The sequence below is a fragment of the Tachysurus fulvidraco genome, chromosome 11 (assembly GCF_022655615.1).
Source record: "Tachysurus fulvidraco isolate hzauxx_2018 chromosome 11, HZAU_PFXX_2.0, whole genome shotgun sequence".
Classification (NCBI taxonomy): domain Eukaryota; kingdom Metazoa; phylum Chordata; class Actinopteri; order Siluriformes; family Bagridae; genus Tachysurus; species Tachysurus fulvidraco.
Genome location: NC_062528.1, coordinates 2,447,498 through 2,472,803, shown reverse-complemented (window position 1 = coordinate 2,472,803; position 25,306 = coordinate 2,447,498). Strand labels below are relative to the sequence as shown.

General features: G+C 39.0%; 3 protein-coding genes across 11 annotated transcripts in view; all 3 read right to left on the bottom strand.

The window, feature by feature from the left end:
- Positions 1-1,839: 1,839 nt before the first annotated feature.
- LOC113637819 (T-cell surface glycoprotein CD3 gamma chain-like) lies at positions 1,840-6,171 on the bottom strand. Its single transcript, XM_027138708.2, has 5 exons — positions 6,032-6,171; positions 4,743-4,925; positions 4,066-4,206; positions 3,568-3,614; positions 1,840-3,053 (listed from the first exon to the last, which is right to left on the bottom strand). Exons 1-5 carry the CDS (start codon positions 6,093-6,095, stop codon positions 2,994-2,996), a joined length of 495 nt encoding a protein of 164 aa, XP_026994509.1. The 5' UTR covers positions 6,096-6,171; the 3' UTR covers positions 1,840-2,993.
- A 1,235-nt stretch (positions 6,172-7,406) lies between these two features.
- LOC113637830 (transmembrane protein 25) lies at positions 7,407-14,126 on the bottom strand. Of its 5 annotated transcripts, none has more exons than XM_027138726.2 (9): positions 13,769-14,126; positions 12,676-12,757; positions 11,721-12,041; positions 10,806-11,096; positions 10,335-10,466; positions 10,135-10,168; positions 9,883-9,986; positions 8,835-8,924; positions 7,407-8,711 (listed from the first exon to the last, which is right to left on the bottom strand). In XM_027138726.2, exons 2-9 carry the CDS (start codon positions 12,749-12,751, stop codon positions 8,638-8,640), a joined length of 1,122 nt encoding a protein of 373 aa, XP_026994527.2. In that variant the 5' UTR covers positions 12,752-12,757; positions 13,769-14,126; the 3' UTR covers positions 7,407-8,637. The 5 variants fall into 5 exon arrangements, 4 of the variants coding, with proteins under 4 accessions (XP_026994527.2, XP_026994528.2, XP_026994524.2 ...); XM_027138727.2 differs by having other exon boundaries at positions 7,587-8,711; positions 8,835-8,919; positions 11,682-12,041; positions 13,769-14,111; XR_003439458.2 differs by having other exon boundaries at positions 7,588-8,711; positions 8,812-8,919; positions 11,682-12,041; positions 13,769-14,109.
- A 636-nt stretch (positions 14,127-14,762) lies between these two features.
- sik3 (SIK family kinase 3) overlaps positions 14,763-25,306 on the bottom strand; it is a 28,025-nt gene continuing 17,481 nt past the window's right edge. For all 5 annotated transcript variants that reach the window (XM_027138824.2, XM_027138826.2, XM_027138825.2 and 2 more), the window contains 11 exons: positions 20,414-20,543; positions 20,049-20,168; positions 19,704-19,762; positions 19,517-19,626; positions 19,134-19,413; positions 18,181-18,616; positions 17,633-17,864; positions 17,430-17,530; positions 17,044-17,170; positions 16,811-16,939; positions 14,763-16,719 (listed from right to left, as the gene is read on the bottom strand). In XM_027138824.2, the coding sequence (XP_026994625.1) occupies positions 16,818-16,939; positions 17,044-17,170; positions 17,430-17,530; positions 17,633-17,864; positions 18,181-18,616; positions 19,134-19,413; positions 19,517-19,626; positions 19,704-19,762; positions 20,049-20,168; positions 20,414-20,543 (1,717 nt within the window). In that variant the 3' untranslated portion in view covers positions 14,763-16,719; positions 16,811-16,817. The remainder of the gene's footprint in view (positions 16,720-16,810; positions 16,940-17,043; positions 17,171-17,429; positions 17,531-17,632; positions 17,865-18,180; positions 18,617-19,133; positions 19,414-19,516; positions 19,627-19,703; positions 19,763-20,048; positions 20,169-20,413; positions 20,544-25,306) is intronic.

Below are 25,306 nucleotides of genomic sequence, written 5' to 3'. Positions count from 1 at the left end.
AAGCATTCAGTTTAATTCAGCTTTCAGAAGCTGAAGAGAAAAAAACTATTTTAAAAAGAATTGTCAAATACCTGTACAGGTAAGACTGATAGACTGGACATGCTTTCAAGCAGTGTATTAAGGGTAAAAGTAATTGTCACAATGACTGCATGTAATTGTTACTATATAAGTGACAACATTAACATGTTTCACAGATGTTCCATAACTTTCAATGAATTTCAATAAATGGAAAAAAAAGAGAATAGGATACACCCTGGATGGAGTGCCAACCCATCACAGGGCACACACACACACACACACACTCATTCGCTCACACACTCACACACTACGGACAATTTTTCCAGAGATACCAATCAACCTACCATGCATGTCTTTGGACCCTGGGAGGAAACTGGAGTACTCGGAGGAAACCCCCGAGGCACGGGGAGAACATGCAAAATCCACACACAAAGCGGAGTCGGGAGTGCTAACCACAAAACCACCGTGCCCCCCCCCCCCCCCCCAAGTATAACCAATGTTAAGTAATAAGGAATGATGTTCAAATTATTAACAGAAACTGTTAAACAAACTGACCAAAATCGTCAAGCTAACTGCTAAAGTTTCTCATCTTATACAAAGCAATGTGAAGGATTTCATTTCTCAAATTTATTCCTTTGTTACTTGTTAAAATTTTTATCCAATCAAAGTTTTAAGTATAAAGTAGAATTTATCATAAATGTACTGCAAACTTAAAGGCTTCTTCTGCATCAGCAATCAGGTCAACTTTATGTTGAGCAGTTCTCCAATTTTATAGCTAAAACTATCACAATTGTGTGTGTGTGTGTGTGTGTGTGTGTGTGTGTGTGTGTGTGTGTGTGTGTGTGTGTGTGTGTGTGTGTGTGTGTGTGTTGGTTAGCCATGCAATCCAAAATTGAAACTTTTACGCTGTGCTTTTTAGTGTTCGAAACAACAAAGTAAAAAGCTGAGTTTGAGTAAAAAGCAGTGTTCTAATTTATCTTCTGGCTTTTCAACACAGTGTAAACCTAGCTAGCTAAAGACTAGCTAGTTAACAAAAAAATAAGATAAACAGCTGCTATTTTGTCAGTAACATATATAAAGTAATTAACAGAAAGATGAGGAAGGAGGGATGTCATTAACGGTGCAAAAATGGAGAAAAGCTTTTACTTCTGTCACGTTAAACAAGGTTCACATCATGCTAATCTTCATATGAAATTACGTGAGGATGTGTAAAATTAAACTTTCATTATATTAAGACAACCTTGATTTAGAATTAGAAATTGTTTGTTTTTAATGTGAGGTGAGATCACAAGAAGCAAATATTTTCCAAACTTTCTACATGTGTATTTTAATGATCAGAATCACAGTGTGTGGTGCACCAAAGATAGCTAGATTGAAGAAAACGGAAAGAAAAAAATACAAAGCGTGTATGTATATGTAGGCTTTAGGCTAATTATGGGTCTTTCTCACACACACACACACACACACACACACGAACACATACACACACAAGCACACACACACACACGAATACAGGATGTTAGAAGTATCTCGGCTTGTGTGCTTGGTTCATAAAGAAAAACCGCAGTACATTAAGCGCTAAAGATTAGCACTGTCAGAGTGCACTCAATGGTACACATTTTAATTTCACTGTACATTTTTAAAAAAGAAAATACTTCATAAAGTAATCCAAAAAAGTGTATGAATTTTAAAACTTATATAATTCATATTTTAATATATTTTAATTATTTATGTATTTTAATAAATATGAATAAATCCATGTTTTGAATCACAAAATTTGTGTTCAATTCAAAAAGAAATGAGGCAAACCTTTTTTCATTTTTTTTTTCAATTTTATTTAAAAGCATCACAAAAAAAGCTTTCAGTTTACAATAATTGTAATTAAAGCCATAAAATCTCAGGTAGCGTTGTTAAAATACTTTTTTTCTTCAAGAAGAGTATGTATAAGAGCAAATCAGAGGAAGAATATAAAATACAGAAAAACAAGTAAATACAAATGATATTCAAGTTAACCTATCTACTCTATTTATATAATTACACTAGCTTACTAAATATTAAAAATCAAATAATTCTTGTATGCAGCCTTGTAGCGTTAGCATCATTCACTAACAATAGCACTGAGGTTAACAATTGCATGTTAAAATCTAGACTTGGTGAGAGGGGATAAAGTTCTAAGCATGAGTTTAAAAGTATAGCACAGCATTTTTGTGGCAATAAAAATTCTATGCTGGTATTTCTCTTCAGAAAAAATAGAACCAACTAGCCATGGGGTAAATAAACACTGTTTTGGTATGTTCTTAACAGAAGTACCTCTTCTTTTAGTCTGCTTTGAATGTACATTACCTCCCCACTTCACTAACAATGCTAAACCTCTTTACATGTGGAAGTCCACTCGAACCGTGCTATGCTAACAGCATAACCCAAAGTGTTTGATGGCTTACTGGCTAAATCATGCTAATCAGCAGAAATGATTCTAAACAATTTATCAAATCTAACTAATTAGCTTCCGGCATTAACATCATAAAGCACCAAGCTAATCAAGACAGCTTGTTTTGCAAGAAAAACCTTGCTTCATCTTCACGAAGTGAACAAATAGCGCAAAAACTTTCATACAGAAGCTGATCAAACAGTTTTTGTTGATCTTTTGAACCTGATTAAAATAATTCATTCCACTCGTTACATAAGCTTACAATGTTATCCAAAGCTGTTCCCTAATATCTATATACAAGTAAGGTTTATGCATTTAGAAGTACATTAATATTTATATATTGTCATTTCTGCATAATTGATATTAATAAACAGGACACGCAAATAGGACAAACAAGGTATTTTAGCCTTACGAACTTATGAACATAGATAAAAAAGTAAGCATACGCACAATGTATTTTTAGGAGATGTGTCAAAAAAAGTGATGCTGCTGCTGCTGCTTCTGCTGCTGCTGCTGCTGCTGAGGATGATGATGATAATGATGATGATCAGGCCCTTCTGCCTCCCTTCAACCTACTGTATTCCGCAGATTGACCAGGATTCAGTGGCTGGAAAGTAAAGAATTGGCAGAAAGTTTATGTCTGTATCACATGCTAACATTTTCACCACAAAGTAAAACAAAGTTTAAACTGATAAAGACAACTTTCATTATCTGTGACATTTGGACAGAGTGGTGTTTAGCATTGTTGTGTCATTTGCCCAGTGCTACTAGCATTGTGCTGATTTGTGTAGAGCACTAAGCTCCTAATTATCTAAATCCAATTAACAAGCAAGATTTTATCTAACTCATAAAATGATTGGACTACAATGGAAAGATCTGGGATCATCATGTCTTTTTGTGACAGTATCAGTCCACACTGTCACAAAATACTTTTTTTTCATGTTATGTTTCCAAACAACCATTTTAGCATAAATTCTGACAAACGTTAGTATGAATTCTAATAAGCTAATGTTTCGTCCAAAATCTGCGCAGGTTTGTGTAGCGGGGCTGGAAATTAATAAACGCTTTTACTAAAAACCTGAATTACAATGAAGCAGATTGATATATACATTGTTCCATACCTGATATGTGTCTTGTTCTCCATTGAGTAAATTCACTTTATCTGATGCTAGAAAACAAAACAGGGACAAAGAGACACTTAGACAAAGAAAAGCAAAGGAATCTGCCTGAGACATTTACGATATCACTCGTGACTTACAAAACATTTAACGTGTCTTACAGCCATTTCAGTTACATTTTAAATGGTTTAAACATTTAGCATTAGCAAGTTAACAAGCGAGATTCTAGCTTATACTCATAAATGATGATAAACCGCTCAGCTAACTAACAGAAGCTAACTGGACAATATTTCTGAGATGATTTTATTACACATTTATTAATATGATATAAAATCATCTCAGAAATCTTGTTGAAAAGCTCACATTTTCATAACAAGGAGCTAATCTGTCAAAAGATTTCTAGACAAGATTTATATTCATGAATGTGCATAATGTTTAGTAGTAAGTATTTATGAGTGTTTACTAACTAATATGAGCTAATCGGACACAATTCCTACTGACCTTTGTTGCCAGAGAAGCTTTTGTTTTTTGGCTGGCCGGTAATGCTATAAACTGCATAGGCGATAAAAAAGGTGGCCAAAAGGTTCCCGACAATGACTATAGACAAGGAAGATTCGTTCAGTTCAATGCAGCTTTCACAAGCTAAAAAAAAGAGAAAAGAATAATTTTGTCAAATACCTGTACAGGCTCTGTAACACTGAATGACAGATTCACAGATTTGTTTCACAGATGTCTGAATAGACAAAACTTGTATGTGTTTCTTAAAATATTGTAATAGCTGGAAATTGCTGTTGCATAAGAACAATGAAACACACAGGACTTGTTACTGGAGGTGGTAATAGTATCTGATCTGCTTCAGCACACCTCTCTGTTTATGATTAGTTTTCTATAACAGCACAACACATAATTTTATTCCTGACTTAATTAACACCGTGTGTTTGTCAGGAGCATTTGTGGTATTGGACAAATTTTTGTGTCTGACTTTATATAGATGTATTATGAATAACATGGTAATTGTGTATATTAATTAGGTGTCAATAGGAGAGAAACATTAGAAGAGAAAATGTGCCTTTTACTGTGTAACCACTCATCACAACGTTAGCAATATTAGCTTTGTGTTTTGTAAACTGAACAGATCCTTCATTTCTTCATTTTAACAGTCAAGTTGAAGCACTTACTTCTGAATTTAACTGTAACTGTTATATAATTTTCCTCCGGTCCACATTTATAGTCTCCAGACTTTCCATCTTTGTAGGATAAACTCAGTGTGTTTGAGGCATTTCCATGGTGCCAAGTGCCCTTTGCACAAGTAAAAACAAATTGATCACCATTCTTTTTCACAGAAATTTCTTCATCTCCATCTGTGAAACAAAAAAAACGAATAAAAACTGATGTCACGACTGACTCAATCACAATGCAGTTAAAAATATGAAATGAGAAATAAATACGTTTATAATTTACTTTGTTTGCAACTAATAATATTTTAATGAATGTCATCTTAAGTTTACTGATTTATAAATTTGCTAATTGAAATCATTTAGATGTAAAAATAATAAGTAGGTAAGTAATAATTAGAGGAAGTTTTAAACGGTCAATTTAATAAAAAGATCTTCAATATGGTCTGAATAACTTTCTAACCTTTGAAAAAGAAAAACATTTTCACTTCATTCCTTTACGGTTTTGCCTTTATTACCTGTACTGTATTTGAACTTAATCTAAAGTCCACTCAAAGTAACTAAAGATCAAGTTACTAACTATTATATATTTGACTTTTTACGTTAAGTTTAATATTGTAGAGTTATAAAGTATATTTTATTAACATAAAATATTAATAGAAATATCAAACAAACTGACCAAAAAACTTCAAGCTAACTGCTGACGTTTTTCATCAGTTACAAAGAATCGTATAGGATTAACGTTGGCATTTCATTTCTTCGTATTCCTTAGCTACTTATCATATTTACTTATATTTACATGCTAAAATATTTATAATATTTATCATGAGCAGGTGTCATGTTTTAACCATAAATTAAAATTGATCATAATGTCAATGTGTTTAAAATGCTAGTAATTTGAGATTATTCATTTTTTTAATACACTGAACATATATTTTCCATACAAAACTATTTACACTGAAATCATCTTAAGTTAATAGAAAATAACGAGAAGCTATAGAAATATTCAATAATAATGAACTTAAAAGTAATATCTGTTAATGTATTTACTTATACATCTAGAATTTCCTTATTTAGTACTTATTTGCATCAAATCTAAAGTATATATAAAGACAAGATTCAAAAACCAGAACATTTTAGTTTCCTTTGCAAGCTTTTATTTATTACTTGCCTTCTCATCTTCACACAAATCTGTATTATTATTGATATTTGATATTACTTACAATCTGGTCTGTATTGTACCTTTCTGATGTTAAACTTCAAGTTGAAACACAAAATCAATTTTTACTTACAGACCAAATTCTGCATCAGCAAACAGGTCAACAGACAGAGCAAACTTCTCCACTTCATCTTCATCAGATGTCTGATTTTACAGCTAAAAAGCAAAAGTTAAATTGTCTTCGTGTACATCAAACTCCCAGTTCAGGAGGCAATGGTACAAGTGTGTGTGTGTGTGTGTGTGTGTGTTGGTTAGTCTCCTGATCCAAAATGGAGGACAATCTAGAAAAAAAAACAGAGCCATTTGCCTTTTTACGTTCCGCCATTTTAACTTTAACGTTGTGTTTCTTTCTAATGTTAAACACCACAAATAACTCCTAATAAATCTGACAATTTAACACTATTAAACAAGTAAAACCTACGGAAATAAAAATAAATTTTTTGGTTTAACTAAAATCAGGTTTTTAAAATAATACCATTCTATAACTAAGATAAAATTAGTCTGTATTCATGGACTGTACGTGCTAATGAAAAGTCTTCGGTAAATACAATTAAGATTAAAAACCTTGAAGATATTGACTATAAAAAAAATATAATGCCCTTACCTCTAAATACACTACTTCACTTTAAGACTTTCTTTCTCTCTTACTCGGGTACTTCTGACACACAAAGGAAGTGTGTGTACGTGTTTGTGTGTGTGTGTGTACTTGGTTTATTGATGTCGCACTAAATGAAATACACACGGTAAACTTTTGGCCAGTTCACTCCAATTTAATAAAACAATTACATAAAAAAACTAATTTAGAAGTTTGTTATAACACTTCACATTTTAGTCAATCAACTAAAAACTAAATTTCAGTTTAATAAACAAAGTATCTGATGATAGACACTAGAACGTGTAATGTTGTAATTAATGATTATTAATTATTTGCTGTTTATACAGAAATTTCTTTATTTGCTGCATTTTAATTCTATTTTGATAAACATTTCCTCAAGATGACGTCTAGATGAATTTAATGGTAGAAACTGAAACTCTGCTTTTATGCTCTGTGCTAGTTGACTTATACAATAACTCGCTTGTGTGTTACACAATTGACTCAGAGCAGCAGGGATCCCACAAACAACTTCCTGTATGCCAACCGTACGCCACAGAAAGCCACCTGTGTGACTCCCACAAAACACACACACACACAAACCCTTATCTGTTGGTAAAACTATTTTACAAATATTTTCACAGAAACTTTCCAATGAGCTCGTGCAGAGGCAACAAACTTGCCTACGAACTTAGCAAATATACAACTTAATACTTGTGATAATACTTTGTACTCTAAAATTCATTATATTTGTTCATTTCGATAAATTAGCTTAGCAAATCTTTTCAAGTGAAAATATTTTTGGAAAATCGATCAAATTAGTATGCTAGATAGTTAGTATGCTAGAGTGATGCCTTAAAGTTCATAAACAGTGTTTATTCTGTAAATCGTCCATGTTCAACTCGTTATTTCATTCAGCGATGACTGTATTTATTTATTGAGTGTGTGTATTTATCTTCATACCTTTCGATTAATTCTTATGTGAATCATTTTCAGTATTGACTCATTTCTTCCACATCTCACTGATGTGATACCTGATTATTCTACATGTTTGGTTCAGTGAGGATACAGAAATGTTATGAATGCGTGTGTGTTTGGATGCGTGTGTGAAGGGGGGTGAAGGTAAATGAATAAATAAATGAATGAATTAATGAATAAATGAATGAATGAATGAATGAATAACCACTAGAGACTCAAGTCTTAGCACCTCCTGCTGGATGGAAAGAAACGAATCTCTCCATCTTTAATAAATAACTCTTGACGTACAGAATATATACACAGTACATTCCTTACCTGTACATGCATAATATATACATGGAAATATACAAACACACCTTGGTGTGGTCTTATCATTACAAATATAACCGTCATCATTATATTATTAGAATTTCTTTAACATTCTCTTTGAATACACAAAGACCATGGAACATTCCACATAGCAGCACAGAATTCTGGGTAACGTCTCTGAGTAAATCTCTATTTAAGGTCCTATACCTGGATATTATGTTCTATTAAACTTGCATTATTTTTTTTATATATCGCTTTAATTTCAATAGCATTCGAATACTGTTTAGATCTTTTTTTTTTTTTTAAAGAGAGGTGGAATGATGTGATATGATAAGCTCACGATATTATTACATAAATAAAGAATCGATTAGCATTATTTTCTCTGGGTTGCTTTTAAGAGTCAAGAAAAGCTTTTAAAAAGCATCGTTTCTATCCTTTTATTCATTTGTATTTTGTAATTGCATTAAAATGATAATAATTCTCTAACTGTCTATGCTTGCAGCAGCCATCTTAATATCTGTTATATCAAGCGAGGGTAAAATGCAGATTTATTTAATTACGCATTTTATTTTGAAAGGAATTGTTTGGACTTGAAATGTATTTATTTCTTTTTGTTTAATTCATTTAATCTATATAAAATATAGATTAAATTTTTTTATATATATTTATATATTAGTTAGTAAATTGTTACATAGAATTGTTTATATACTTTAAAATCTGTATCATTTTTTTTGTTTAATATTAAAATCTAGCAAGGACCATTATGAAATGAGTGTTTGTGTCTGTTTATAGCAATACAATCAAAGCCAGATCTCTTCACTGCTTGTGCTGTTTACTTTGTAGATGTAACCGACCATGGGGTATCTGGCGAAACCTGAAAGGGGAAAAAAAAAACATCACGTTGTAAAAGAAGCAAACAGACTTGCATTGGTTCGAAATGTGTACACGTCTTTAAGTAGCTTGCAAACACACACTTTCAGATGCCGTGACCTCTGACCTCTGGCAGCGTAAGCCAATGAGAGGTCCTCTTCCTCCTCATCTTTAGTCTTCCGTGTTAAAGTGTTCTGTCTGGAGTTCGAAAGCTGTCCTAAAAACAGTGCAAACGTTAAACTTAACTCATGAACTGTAATAGATTCGTTCACAAATTTGATTCAGATGATTCACTCTCATTTTGCACATAACATTTAATTTGTTTTTGATTGATACTGATTTATTTAATGCTCATGTTCGAATCTGGATTTGATTCATACTGATTTTCGCATATATGATATATTATATATATATTTGTCTTCCACGATTGACTCCGAATTTGATTCGGTTTTTGCTAACGTTTGATCTTGTATTTGATTCATCTGGTGCAAATTTGACTCCCTGTTGACTTGTTTCACTGTCATTCAAGTGTCACTCTCCTTTTGTGTATGACAACAAAGACAAAAAATGATGTCCTCTAATAATAGATGTGGAATTGCAAGAATATTTGATTCATGCATGCATTTGATTCATTGATCAGTTGTGATTCATTGCTGTCTTCCCTTGGCAGATTTAACAGCTTCATTTTATAGATTATATAACCGTATCACTGGACAATGGACTTAATGTCATTCTTATTTGGTTCATAGTGATTTATTTAAAGCCCATGTTAAATTCTGTATTTGATTCACTGATTCACAATAAATTCACAATTAATTTTACCAGTTTTGACACGTTCGTCTTCTTTCTTTTTTTTTTTGGTAATTAGTAGCATCTGATCTCAAGAACCTTTGATTCACTAATGGGATTTATTCACTGACAATTCTTTGCAGTCTTAGCATTTACAGATTATATTATAAAAGATTCATTCACCAATTTGACTCCTTGATTCGATTTATAGATCTAATTTCATACCTGTTAGGATTATTAGCACTGCTGATTCATTCCATATTAATATTCACCTCAGTACGGATTTGAATCTTTGCTCAATTTCTTTCATTCTTGTTTACTAAAAAAGTAGATTTGTTCAATTGTGCATTTGATTCATTTGCCTATTTGATTCAGCAGGGTCTCACCTTTACAGAGAGCACTGTGTTCGTTGAGCGGCACGTTGGAGGGCAGCGACATGTTCTCACGAGGCAGATACACTCCGCTCACCTGCACTTTTTCTGATCTGTTACTGAAAAGAAAGATACGGAGCATGATGCACAAACACACACACACACACACACACACACACACACACACACACACACACACACACACACACACACACACACAAACACACACACAAAATAGAGTGTTTTTTTTTAGATGAAGTTACTTACCATTCTTGGGTCATGGGAATTGCCACCGGTTCCTCTGCAAGAAAAATAAGGATCATAAAGAAGAAGGATTACTGTATGCATTTACAGAAAGTTATATATATATTTAATTCATACATTTTTCAACTAGTTGCAATTTCTCATTAACACAGGGCTTTACATTTTCTTCTGTTTATAGGACTAAAGTCAAGGTTCATGCTCACCGATAATTTTGGATTTGTCTTTATGCAGAAGACATAGCACCATTAGAGTGAGGATGAGGAGCGTGACAAAGCCTGCGACACCACCGGTGACAATCCCTAGCACTGGCACTTCCACCCGAGACTGCAGGAATTCTGGGAAAATATAGGTTAAAAAAAAAAAAGATACGGGACTTCAGTGGAGAATTTTGTTAACTAATTTAGACAATTTGACCTAATTAGTCAATTTTTCCAAACTTAACAGTATTTTCATTTTAAACTTTAAAAATAGAATAAATAATAAATAAATGTAATAAATAGGGAGAAAAAAAGGGAAAAAAAGAGACTTAACAGGGTCAACTGACCAAATATGGCAGTCACCTACAGAACAAGTACATGGGAAAAAAAGGGTGAGAAAAGTGAACAGCTAGCTTAATAAATCTCCTTGATGATCATTTTGCACTTTAAATTATAGATCTTAATAAATGTAATAACCTGTGAGCGTCAGGTTGGTGTGGGTGGCCCCCAGGCTGTTGTTGGCGCTGAGGGAGACATTTCCTGATAAGCTGCTCAGCATGACTTGCAGACTGTGATTGGCCAGCCATGGGTAGCTCCGCGAGTCCAGGATGAGGAAGTCAGAGCTGTTGGCCACCAGCTGGCCGGATTGATCCACCCACGTTATGGTGGCCGGGGGGTTAGAGCGAACCAATGCAAATAGCACCAATGAGATCCCGGGGTCAGAGGTCTCGCTGTAGTGTGCGTTGACTCGCAGAATCTCTGGCTGAACTGTGAGTGAAGTATTGCTATTAATTCTTTTGCTGTAAATATCTAACCTAGTTAGAGTATATTACCTCTGAAACAAACTCAAGTGTAACACAATCAAGCTCACATATGTCACATCATGTCCAATAAATAAATATAAATGGTTTATGCCAGGACAAGCTTGTAGACTTTTTAAATCCAATTAAATCTCTCTTTCTCAATTTTGACATCAGTTGGTTTCCATGATTTTAAGAATTTGGAATGGAACTAGACTCCACTAGTCTCCTGAACTGGACTCCATTGGCCTCCTGAACTGGACTACACTAGTCTCCTGAACTGGACTACACTAGTCTCCTGAACTGGACTCCATTGGTCTCCTGAACTGGACTACACTAGTCTCCTGAACTGGACTTCATTGGCCTCCTGAACTGGTCTTCACTAAGATTTAGGACTATGGTTCCACTAGTTTCCCTAGACTATGCTAGTCTACATAATTAGGTCATGTGTCATCTTCTACTTGCTAATCCTGTGAGTTTTATTAACTATTTTTTCTCTAATAATTCTTTAATGTGATAATAAAGTTGGATGTGTGTATTTCTCAACACTCACACTGAACATTAAGGACAACGGTGGCGTTGTAGCTCTCACCACCATGCGGGTTGGTGGCGGCACACACCAGCTCACGATCCGACTTCCTGGGCCGAAGAGTGAATGTGCTGTTTCGCTCTGCACTGTACTTCATCTTTCCCTTGTCATTTGGTGATGTCATCACAAGACGCCCTGGACCCCGGCTACCTGAAACCTCGCTCTGTCTCTCACCGTTGAGGTACCAGGTGAGCAAAGGCGGGGCTTGTGGACTCCAGCCCTCTGATTGGCAATTGAAGCTATGAGTGATGTTTTCTTGAACTGTGACCTCAGAGTGGTGGCGTCCATCAATCTTGGGGGCGGGGTCAAGAGCTCTCGCATGGCCTATTTTAAAATATTATAATAAATACATTGATGAGGCCAGTTAAGATTCATTCTGCTCCTGGTTGATGTATATGAGTATATGACCAAAATGTTGAAGTAAATGTTCCAAAATAGCCTTCATTTAAACCAAGTGCTTCCAAACGCTTGGCATAATTTTATTTTGACTTTGGGTGTTCCACAGAGTCAGAAATCTTTCAGTGTTTTGGAGGGACCAGTGGAGGTAGATGGATAGAGAAATCTGTTTGTTTTTTCATTGCTGAACCTCTAAGCTAGTGAAGTGTGTCAGAATAGCAAAATATGTGAAAATATTGAATGGAGTGGGTGAATTCTATTTTATTCAATTTCACTAGCTTTTGTGCTGAGAAATAAAAATGGACAAATGTCTCGCTTTATCTTCTTCTGCAAGTTCTTTCAAAATAATGAGTGCCTCTGCCTCAATGGAGCAACAAAAGTCAAGAAAATATGTGAAAATGTTTAATTTGATTTTATGGCATTAAATAACTAGGAGAAACTTTGGATTGTAGAAAATACATAATGTCTGTTTGAGGTCGTTTGATGTTAAATGTGACGGCTGCTACAAATAAAGTAGCTCGGACCTGTTCATATTACACAGTCTCGGTTTTTGGTTCCTCACCTGTCCAGCCCCAGGTAAAGGTGTGCAAAAGCAGAACAGAGAACTTCGCCCTCCACCTTATGCACACAAACTCCATCCTGGCCTGAAGTCAAGGAAAGAATAAAGATTTTAAAAAAGAGAAGTTGAAATTTAACATAAGGGGCAAAACAGTGGAAGAAAGATCATAATATTAATACCTGGTCACGAGGAACAAGCAAACAGATGAAGATGGAGATGGAGATGGAGAGACCCAAAAACAGATCGACCATCATGTGTAAAGTTTTATTGTAAGGAAAGTTTATTTAACATGACATGGTGAAGGGATTTGGTGAGAGGGAAAAAAAAAGAGAGAGGGGTAGTGAAGTAGAAAGTTGTATACGATTTTTCTAAAAAGTGCTACATTTAACATTCTGCATTGTTGTTTTTCAATTAATTCTAAAGTGTGAATATTCGGTCTCTAATCAAGAATCTAAACAGACTTGGAAAGTAACCGAGGATGGAGGGATGAAACAAAAGGAAACTAAGGGATGTTTGTAAGGGCATGAATACAAAACAAACGGATGGCAATGCTGGTTAGAAGGTCAAACCTTGAACAAGCTAATGAAGCTACGCAGGATGGCAAAGAGATGCAGAATCTGCAGAAAGATGGATGGATGGATGGAAACGGATAGTGAAAGAGCAGATCCACGTCCAGGAGGCTCAATGCTCGAGATGTGAAAGAAGGACAAACAAGGCATTGTGAAGGAGTGCAATGCAGTGACTGTCAGAGCTGGTCAATAATTCATGGTCACTGTGTTTTGATCCTCAAAATAATGGAGAAATTCAGAGAAAAGGAAAAAGGAGAGAATAATGTCGACAGTGTGAGTGTGGACTATAAAATATTAATCAGGATCAATCAGAGGTCCAGATGATGTTACAGAACTGTGATATGGTGGCCATATTGTTCTGGTCGAGTGCGCGCGCGCGCGCAAACGCGCACACGCACACACACACACACACACACACACACACAACCTTCAGTTTGGCTAGAATATATTATTGTTTTGTTTTGTCTGTAAACAAAATCACGCGCGCGCACACACACACACACACACACACACACACACACACTTACCTCAGGGCAGATGTTTTAGTCTGCTGTCTTTTAGCTGTCCGTAGATCCATGTATTTGTCCAGGAGCTCATGCACTCGTTACAGCTGGAACGGCGCGAGCGAGCGCGCACACACACACACACACACACACACACACACACACACACACACACACACAATGACGTAGTGAGGGGGCGTTGTGTACTAACTGTAATCTGTACAATCACCCTGAGGGTATGTTCAGTGATATGCACTGTATCTGCACAAATAAATTCATATTTGCACGTTTATGTTGTCGGTTTTTCCGGAAATTCACGAAAATGCACGAAGCCGCTATATAATCCGTCCTGATCGATTACCTTGGCCTGTAAACCCTCTGCAGTGCTGAACCACGCGCAGACCCGATCAATCGATCCTAGAGCATCCCTGATACACAATACAGCTGCATCAATCCAAGACTCTTTTGCTTCTTTAACTCATTCACTCCTTACAGTTAGCAAGTCTTCAGCGTGCTTTGTTCTTTAATTTGTATTTTATTTCTTCTTCTTTTTTTAAATAACACACTAATGGATTAATTTTATTTAATTTATTTCTTCTTTTGTTTTTAAAATAACACACTAATGGATGATACAACTTTGTAATAGCTTTTTGGTGTTCCTGATGCTATTTGTTTAGTTGGTTCTGCATAGATTTTTAAAAAAAAATTGCAAAGAAAAAGATAGATAGAAAGAGAAGGTGGAGGCATTAAAAATTCATCAAGATATCCAAAAGAAAGAAAAAAGAAAAACAAAAATGTAAATAAAAAAGTAAAAAGGAATAAAAGTTAAAAGAAGGAACTGAAGAGAAATATAAATAATGAAAAAAAGAAATGTAAATAATGATAACTGTTTAAAGAATGAAAAACAATAAAAGAACAAAATCACACACGATCAGATTTTACTTATTTCTTTATTTATATATATTTATTATTCTCTCAGTTTGTTTGGAATTCTTTTTTTAACCATTTGTTGTTGCACTTTAGTATTTTTTTTTTTGTAATTAAAACAAAAACAAAACGACAACAAAAAAAAAATGAAATGACTGAGAAGAGGAGAAGGGACGGGAGAGAGAGAAGAGACGATGAGGACTCTGCCTTTATCAACGATGACCCAGCATGCACCCGGGGCATGGACACAAGGCACAAAACACTGCATGCGTTTGTGCGCGCGTGCGCACACACACACAAAGACCATTGTCCATGCAAATGGTTGGTTCTTGAATCTAGTTCACTTCTTCCTTTTAATTAGCCAAGTGCTGAATTCTTGGCTAATCACTCCAGAAACTTGTGAATGTTAACCAATGGTTGCGTCCCAAATCTCACCTCCTCCGTTTACTTTAGACCTAGTGCAAGTGAAATGCTGCTAGTAAGCTTAAAACAGGTGAACTCTGAGAATTCAGGTAACTCCATTCACTAATGGCTTCACCCTGACAAAGTGGGCACGCCGAACCTAGTGCATTTGATGTACTTTGCCCGGTGTTTGGAACACTTTGGACTTACCAGATGTTTGGACAAATATGGTTAGTGCTGAGGTTTAAATTCAAGAGCATGGCACTTTGGATGCAAACCTCAACCTGTGTGTGCATGCATGCGAACGTGTGTGCATGCATGTGAGTGTGTGACGGACATACAAACGACTGGACTGCAAATGTGAGGTGATATGTATGAGCTAACATCACTCAAACACGCAAACAAAACGGTGGCCGTGACAGCGCGGCGCAAGGGAAACGATAAAAAGCAGCAAAAATTAAAACATAAAAATAAAAATAATTACTCTCCTCGACCTTGTGGGATAAACGAGTGTCTCTCCGGGCAAAAGAAATACAAAAACATACACGGTTACAGGAACACAGGAAGCTTACAGAAACGTTGGCGATCTATACATGGCATCACTGTACAGGAAAAAGAAATGGCGATGCACCGTGCTGCCACAGCCAGGAGAAGAGCTGGAGAGAAAGGTGTGGAATGAATGACTTTAGAGAGGGAGTGAAAAGGAGGAGGGAGAGGTTAAAAAAATAAAGCTCGCTTTAAACTGAAAGTGCAAGATTGTGTTTTTTCTTTTTTTTTTCCTGTTTGCAACACCAAGTTTTTCCTCTCTTTTAATAATATTAATAATTGCCATTATAATATTATAACGATAAAACTTCTTTTACAGAAAACAATAACAATAATAATTAATAATAATGATCATAATTCCTACACGAACATTAGCCGTAAAAATGCATTTAAAAAAAAACAAAAAAAAAACAAAAAAAAAACAAAAAAAAAAAAAGGAAAGAAAGAAAGAAAGAAGGAAAAGAAGAAAGACACAGAGAAAAGAAGGAGACGAAACAAATGAGAGCTGGTCATCCTGTGCCATGTCTCCGGGCCCGTCCACCCCCGCCAGCGTAACAGAATAGACCGCTCCACGCTGGGCTGCTATCAGTGCTGCTCTGGAATGATCCATTTTAGCGCTGCGGATTGGGGAGGTTATGAAACGCTGACGCTACCCCGCTTCAGAAAACAAACAAAAAAACAACCAAAGGACAGGCTTTTTGTGAAATACTTTGGGTTTGTGGCTTTGTGTGTGATCTGTGTTTGTGTGCGTGTGTGTGTTAGAGAGAGAATATGTGTGTGTTTATATTTATACAGATGTGTCTACATAAGACTGTGCGCAGATGCCTCGCATTGGTGAAGTCGACAAGACAGAAAGGGCAGTCCAGGAGGAGCAGGTTGATGATTAGGGCCGGGGTCAGAGGGACAGGGAGTCACCCAGTTCGTCCAATCGGTGAGGAAAACAAGACGATGAGCATTCCTCTTCTTGGAGGGTGCGCACATGCACGCACACACACATGCGCATACATACACACACACGCAGACACACACGATGGAGGTTTGGCATGACGCAGCTGAACACAGGAGACGGATATGGAGCTTTATACACACTGCACAAACACCTGAGGGGTGAGAGAGCGAGAGAGATTGTTGTGAATAGTTAGATACATTCCTGAAGAATTCCAGTATATAAACAAACACACGTCACATTACCGGCGTGTTAGACACCAGCCTGCTCCATGCTGTACTGAAGGTCTTGGGGTTTATAGGTGAGCAGCATGTCGCTGGTGCAGGAGGAGGGGTAACACGAAGCCGAGTGCAGCTCGTCCTCCACGTTACACACTACAAACACGCACACACAAAATTGCAGTTCAAAGCTCAGTGTTTTTGGTATTAGAGAATAAATGAGTGGGCATGTCAGTGTAAATGAATGTTTGTGTGTGTACCCGACTCCTCCCGCTGGTGTAGATGCTGGCTTCCGACCAGAGATGTCTGGCTAAGAATGTCAGACATGCGGGCAGAGCTTAGCGCCTTCCCAGCCAAGAGGCTCATTCCAGACATTTCTGCCTGATCCTGCAGAGCAGGACACAAAGGTCAATAATACCTGAATCAGATACAGAAGTCTTGTCTAATTCGACTTTAAATTGCTATAAAACGTGTGTCTAAGCTACATGTAGAGAATATTATGTCAGTTCAGAGAAATAGAACATGTCAGAATTTTACTATCTGAAGGGCTTTCCTGGATGCCACACATTTCTATAATGTAATATCTCCAAACTGTCTGAGATGAGAGAGAGAGAGAGAGAGAGAGAGAGAGAGAGAGAGGACATACGTAGGCATCATCGGCTGTCTGGATGGTATGATGGCGCTGCAGCGAGGCTCGGGGCCGATACGCGTCTCCCTGAACAGAACGGGGATCGGCCTCCATCACCACTACAGCAAGAGAGATAAATAGAAAGAGAGAGAGAGATAATTGTACTTTATGAACAATATTCAATATGGCTAAATAATATAATACTCTGCGTGTGTGTTCACCTCTCTGAGCTGTTGGGGTGGTGACCTTGGCCAGCAGGCCATCATGGTAGGTGGCAGCGACATCATCCTCCTCCATGCTTTCGGAGTGAGCAAGAGGCGGAGCTTGGCACTCTGAAGGCGGAGTCCGAATCTGCAGCAGGTGGTGGTGGTGATGGTAGTGTGTTTGGGGCGGAGCCTGTGGTGCAGGTGCGGGCTGGGATGGATCCAGCATCAGCAGATTGTCACTATAGTCCTGCGAGCCAAAAGATGAACAAGAGGGCGTGTGCAAACAAATACACACACAAATTCACGGATCTCTACATACATCAATCATTTGTTTATTAAAAGGTGTAAAACTGTGTGTACAATTTGGCTTTAGAGGAAGAGAATGTTGCAAGTAGTTATAGAAGAAGCCAATGAAATCCCAACTTTTATAAAGATTAAAAGGAAATCGAAAGACTAATTTAAACAAAAATTCCACTGCACTTTTCACCAAATCCCAACAAATTTAGAATGTTTTCAAAATTCAGCCATAAGTGAAGTGGCCATACTATGACCACTTCCTTTACCTGATTAAGTAGCAGGTTGTCGGTGTACTCTGGTGGTGGAGGTGGTTGAGGATTGTTGTTGTTGTTAGTGGGGATGGCGGGTACAGCGGGCCTGGAGCGTTTGAGCAGGTTAGCGAGGTCATGTGCTGTCAGACGTGGGTCAGCATGGCCCGTTAGTGAGTGCCGTGGTGAGAGCAGTCCCTGAAGTACTGGTGTGACATGGTGTTGGTGCTGCTGCTGTTGTTGATGTTGCGCCACTCGGTACTCGAGAGGCGTCGGAGACAGCAGTGCCTGCTGCAGGGCCGACGGGCTGCCATAACCAGGGTAACCATCCAGGCCAGGCACTTTGAGGGATGCTGCCTGGGCATAGGGATTGTAGGGGCCTGCGCCTACATGGGCGCTGAACTGGGCATGCTCATACGCCGATGTTGAGCAGTGGAAACGGCCCAGACTGCGGCTGTGATGAGAAACAAATTGTTTTAGATTAGAATAATTAGTGCACAAACTAAGCTTCATTTAAGCATCTAAGGCAAAACCAAACAACCACCTATAGGTCCTACGTCCCAAAACACATGCTGCCATACAGTAATAAAATGTCACAACCAGGCATACAGTTAACACCGTTTTTCACTTTTTATTCAAACACGGTATATAATTTTGGGACATCTAGGTTGAGCATGTTCTGTGTTCTAGGAAGAAGACTATCATACCAGGGTTCTACCACATGGGGTTTTATCTGCAAAGTTAAAACAACTTTAACTATACCTCTGACACAGAATCCATCATGTCCAAAAAGGGATTCGTCTTAAAACAAAAAAGTTAAAATGCTAATAACAAATCAAAATAAAATAAAACCACTGAGATGACAAACAAAGGAATTTAAAGAATCGAAAACAGAAATTTTGAATCAATCATAAAAATAAAGTCCCAGAAATCCCAGCCCAAGCGCAGATGTCCGTGATCAGCATCAGCACCTGTGTGTTTCGGCATTGTCTGCACTCAGCTGCTTCCCCAGTACTCTGTGACATGGCGTCGCTAGGAAACTCTGCCTCTGTGCTCCACCCCCAAGCTCCACCTCCTGCACCTGGATGGTCACCGGCTGCTGCTGCTGAGCTAACGTGACGGCTGTGTGTGTAGGGCCAGGGGGCTGCTGAGGTGGCTGTTGACTGGCCATGGTCATGCAGGGCAGAGTAGAAGGGGGCGGGCTGCCGCTGGAGGATTGGTACAAATCAGGGGTGTGCTGGAAAGGCCCACCTGGAGGCGGAGCAAAAAGAAAAATCATATCATTAATCATACGAAGCAGATTTAGCAGATCAGAAATACCTGAATGAAAAACAGAAATTTTATGTGTGGGTACCATGTCCTGGCATCATCCCTTGGTTTCCTGGTGGTGGACTCTGATTGGCTGGGCTGAAGAGGTGGTTGCTGGGATGTGTAGGTGGTGGGCTGGAGGGTTGAATACGCAACCTGAGGAAAAGGAATACAGTTGAAGCACTAAACATTTTTCAATGTCCCAGTCTAACAAAAAACGTGTGTGTATTTACCTTTGTAGCTGATGGGTAAGATGACTGGGCTGGTTTTCTCCGTGTCCCAAAGAAAGGGCCTGCAGAAAACAGTTTGTATTAATATGTGCATAAAACAAAGATAACTAAGACCTGTTCAAAGTTTTTCTCCTTTTGGGGTGAGTAGTCTGATAGGTTACAGTAATATTTTAAAATCTGTGCCAGATCAAATATGTGGACCAGATGATCTGCTATCAACAAGAAGAACATGTTAGACTGCAGTCTGATTGCTTGCCATCATTAATTCTGGTCCACTGCTGGCTATAGACGGTATTTCAGAGACATCAGTAAGTGTGTGTGTGTGTATATATATACACACTCATGTACCTGTATTTGCTGGTGTAGGATCTGTTGTTCTTGCTGGTAGAGGACATGCTGTTGCTGTGTGTGCTCCAGTAGTTTCTCATCCTGTGGTGCAGCGTACATCTTCTGCAGCTGCTCACACTCCTAACACACACATACACACCCCCTATTTAACAAAAGGACTGCAAGAACCCTAGCAGGTAAAGCACCATTTTTGTCCAATCTCAATCAGTACAGGGTAAAAGCCATGGGGGTTTGAATTGGAAATAAACACCGGCTAAGGTAAATCATTGACCATATCACAGAAGCTGCAGCCAATTAGGAGAGACTTGACATTGAAGAGTTTGTCATTACAGCCGAGTTGCTGTTTAGTTGAAGACTTTGTGTACCTGCTTGAGCTGTTTAATCTCTAGCTGGGCTTTAAAAGCCTGGATCGTTGCGGCTCCATCAGAGAAGCGTCGCACAGGAGAGAAGCGCTCCATTGGTAAGTGCAGTGTGTTACAGTCTTTATATGACGACCTTTAAGACACACACATACACACTCATTAACAGTTGTTCAACTAGGACATGTAGCAAACCTCAAATCTTACACATATACTGTATTCTACTCCTGACAATGGGTGAGCAATTGGCTGTCAAACCAACAAATGAGCATCCTTAGGAGTGCACCAAAATCATTAGATACCCAACATCACAATAACCATAAACTAAACAAGTTACCTACAATAGCATTTGCTTCTGTAGACTGAATCAAGCATGAACTTTTCAATGGATTAGACTTAACTGGTCACTCATTTCCTCTAGGACTAGTTAGTCTAAACAAACCCAACTGATTAGTTCCACTATTGACTGAACTGATGAATTAGAAACAACCTACAACCTTAGAACAAACCGATTGCTTAACTACCTTTGAAAGCAACTGATCGATCGGTTATCTAAGAACAAACTGATTAGTTACTTTAAAAAAACCTAATAATTAGCTTACTAATTAAATACACTTGGCAAAACTGATCAGCTATTGGACATCTAAACCAATCAAATTTGGTGTAAAGCAAACATTTACTTTATAAACTTTTATAACTTTCGTGGATAAGTGACCCTATAAAAAGCCTTGTAATAACCTGATTGATTACATATCCTACAATAAAACTGCTAAATTAATTATTTATTTAACACCAAACTCTGTGATGTTCTATACCTAGTATTTACTCTTGACCAAGCATCTTCATTACAGAGGGCTGGAATACAATCCCGCTCGCATACTTCCCCAATCTAAACCAAAATATCCATCTAAATACCTACCAAACTTAATGATCTACCTTAGATCAAAACTAATAATCTAATCTAAATCAGCGACATTTGACAAAATCAAATATTTCCTTCATTCATTCATTCATTCATTCACCTAATGTTGATCAGTTGCTTACCTTCAACCAAGTCCATTTTTATTCTAGACAAGGGTTTGTCATATCACAGTATGAGTGTTGGGTCCTACAATTATCCACTCCCAGTTTCCTAGGAAAGATCCTAGTAGTCAAGCATTACGCATCTGATTATTCCATGGTAATCTGATCAAATAGTTGCCTAATCCAAATGTCCAAAGTTGGATCACAGTCACAGAGCCATTTATAAATCTTTTCAAGATTATTATAGAAATGATAAAGCAACATTAACTGGGGATTAGTTAAGCTAAATTAACCTGTTCAATTAGTTCTTCTTCTTCTTTCGGCTTTTCCCTTCAGGGGTCGCCACAGCGAATCATCTCTCTCCACCTATCCCTATCTTCTGCATCCTCAACACTTGCACCCACTAGCTTCATATCTTCATTAATTACATCCATATACCTCCTCTTTGGCCTTCCTCTTTGCCTCCTGCCCGGCAACTCCATGTCCAACATTCTCCTACCAATATACTCACTCTCCCTCCTCTGAACATGTCCAAACCATTTTAATCTGGCCTCCCTAACTTTGTCCCCAAATGTCCAACATTAGCTGTCCCTCCAATGTACTCGTTCCTAATCCTATCCGATCTGGTCACTCCCAAAGAGAACCTCAACATCTTCAGCTTGGCTACCTCTAGCTCTCTAACCATACAGCATGGCCGGTCTGACCACTGGTCCTGTACACCTTCCCCTTGATTCTTGCTGATATTTTCCCATCACACAGAACTCCTGACACCTTTCTCCACCCATTCCAACCTGCCTGCACTCGCTTCTTTACCTCTTTCCCACTCTCTCCATTACTCTGGACTGTTGACCCCAAGTACTTAAACTCCTGTACCTTCTTCACCTCTTCACCCTGTAACCTTACTGTTCCACTTCCCTCCCTTTCATTCACACACACATGTATTCAGTCTTACTACAACTGACTTTCATTCCTCTTCTCTCCAGCGCAAACCTCCACCTCTCCAGGTTTTCCTCCACTGTTCCCTGCTCTCACTACAGATCACAAATGTCATCTGCAAACATCTTCGTCCAAAGAGACTCCTGTCTGACCTCCTCTGACAACTGGTCCATCACTATAGCGAACAGGAAGGGGCTCAGAGCCGATCCCTGATGCAGTCCCACCTCCAATTTTAACTCCTCTGTCTGACGTACAGCACACCTCACCACTGTCCTGCCCCTCTCATACATGTCCTGCACCACTCTGACATACTTCTCTGCTACTCCTGACTTCCTCATACAGTACCACAGCTCTTCTCTTGGCACCCAGTCATACGCTTTCTCCAAGTCTACAAACACACAGTACAACTCTCTCTGACCATCTCTATACTTCTCCATCAAAATTCTCAGAGCAAAATTTGCACCTGTTGTTCTCTTTCAGGGCATGAAGCCATACTGCTGCTCACAAATTTCCACTACCTTCCTTAACCTAGCTTCCACTACTCTTTACCACAGCTTCATTGTATGGCTCATCAACTTTATCCCCCTATAGTTGCTGCAACTCTGCACGTCCCCCTTATTCTTAAAGATCGGCACTTACACACTTCTCCATTCCTTAGGCATCCTCTCACTCTCCCTGTTGAACAAACTAGTTAAAAATTCCACTGCTGCCTCTCCAAGACACTTCCAGACCTCTACCGGGATGTCGTCAGGACCAACTGCCTTTCCACTTTTCATCCTCTTCAAAGCCTTCCTGACTTCATCCTTTCTAATCTTATCTACTTTCTGTTCCACAGAGTTCACCCCTTCTACTCTTTTTTCAATCTAATTTTCCTCATTCATCAGCTCCTCAAAGTATTCCTTCCATCTCCTCTGTACACTCTCCTCACTTGTGAGCACCCTTCCATCTCTATCCTTAATAATTCTAACTTGCTGCACATCCTTCCCATCTTGATCCCTCTGCCTAGCTAACCTGTACAAGTCCTTCTCTCCTTCTCTAGTTTCTAACCTACTGTACAACTCGTCATATGCCTTCTGCTTGGCCTTAGACACCTCCCTCTTCACTCTGCACTGTAACTCCTTGTATTCCTGTCTATTCTCTTCAGTCCTGTCCATGTCCCTATTCTTGGCTAATCTCTTCCTCTGGATACTATCCTGAACTTCCTCCTCCCACCACAAAGTCTTAATATCCATCGGTTACCCGACATAGACCGCTCCACCGGTTATCCGACATAGACCGCTCCACCGGTTACCCTACCTAGACCGCTCCACCAGTTACCCTACCTAGACAGCTCCACCAGTTACCCTGCCTAGACAGCTCCACCAGTTACCCTGCCTAGACAGCTCCACCAGTTACCCTACCTAGACAGCTCCACCAGTTATCCTACACAGACTGCACCATCAGACCCTACCTAGACTGTGCCATCAGTTACCTGACAGAAACTGCTTTATGTTACCCTCCCAAACCGCTCCAACAGTTGACCTACCTTCACAGCTCCACCAGTTACTCTAACTACAATACACCACCAGATACCCAACCTAGATTGCTCCAACAGGTACCCTGCCAACACTGCTCCAACAGGTACCCTGCCAACACCGCTCCAACAGGTACCCTGCCAACACCGCTCCAACAGGTACCCTGCCAACACCGCTCCAACAGGTACCCTGCCAACACCGCTCCAACAGGTACCCTGCCAACACCGCTCCAACAGGTACCCTGCCAACACCGCTCCAACAGGTACCCTGCCAACACCGCTCCAACAGTTGACCTACCTACACCGCTCCAACAGTTGACCTACCTAGTAGTTACCTAGTAGTTGACCCACCGCTCCAGTAGTTACCCTACCTAGACAGCTCCAACAGTTACCCTACCTAGACAGCTCCACCAGTTATCCTACACAGACTGCACCATCAGACCCTACCTAGACTGTGCCATCAGTTACCTGACAGAAACTGCTTTATGTTACCCTCCCAAACCGCTCCAACAGTTGACCTAACTTCACAGCTCCACCAGTTACTCTAACTACAATAAACCACCAGATACCCTGCCAACACCGCTCCAACAGGTACCCTGCCAACACCGCTCCAAGAGGTACCCTGCCAACACCGCTCCAACAGGTACCCTGCCAACATCGCTCCAACAGGTACCCTGCCAACACCGCTCCAACAGTTGACCTACCTACACCGCTCCAACAGTTGACCTACCTACACCGCTCCAACAGTTGACCTACCTAGTAGTTACCTAGTAGTTGACCCACCGCGCCAGTAGTTACCCTACCTAGACAGCTCCACCAGTTATCCTACACAGACTGCACCATCAGACCCTACCTAGACTGTGCCATCAGTTACCTGACAGAAACTGCTTTATGTTACCCTCCCAAACCGCTCCAACAGTTGACCTACCTTCACAGCTCCACCAGTTACTCTAACTACAATACACCACCAGATACCCAACCTAGATTGCTCCAACAGGTACCCTGCCAACACTGCTCCAACAGGTACCCTGCCAACATCGCTCCAACAGGTACCCTGCCAACACCGCTCCAACAGTTGACCTACCTACACCGCTCCAACAGTTGACCTACCTACACCGCTCCAACAGTTGACCTACCTAGTAGTTACCTAGTAGTTGACCCACCGCGCCAGTAGTTACCCTACCTAGACAGCTCCACCAGTTATCCTACACAGACTGCACCATCAGACCCTACCTAGACTGTGCCATCAGTTACCTGACAGAAACTGCTTTGTTACCCTCCCAAAGCGCTCCAACAGTTGACCTACCTTCACAGCTCCACCAGTTACTCTAACTACAATACACCACCAGATACCCAACCTAGATTGCTCCAACAGGTACCCTGCCAACACTGCTCCAACAGGTACCCTACCAACACTGCTCCAACAG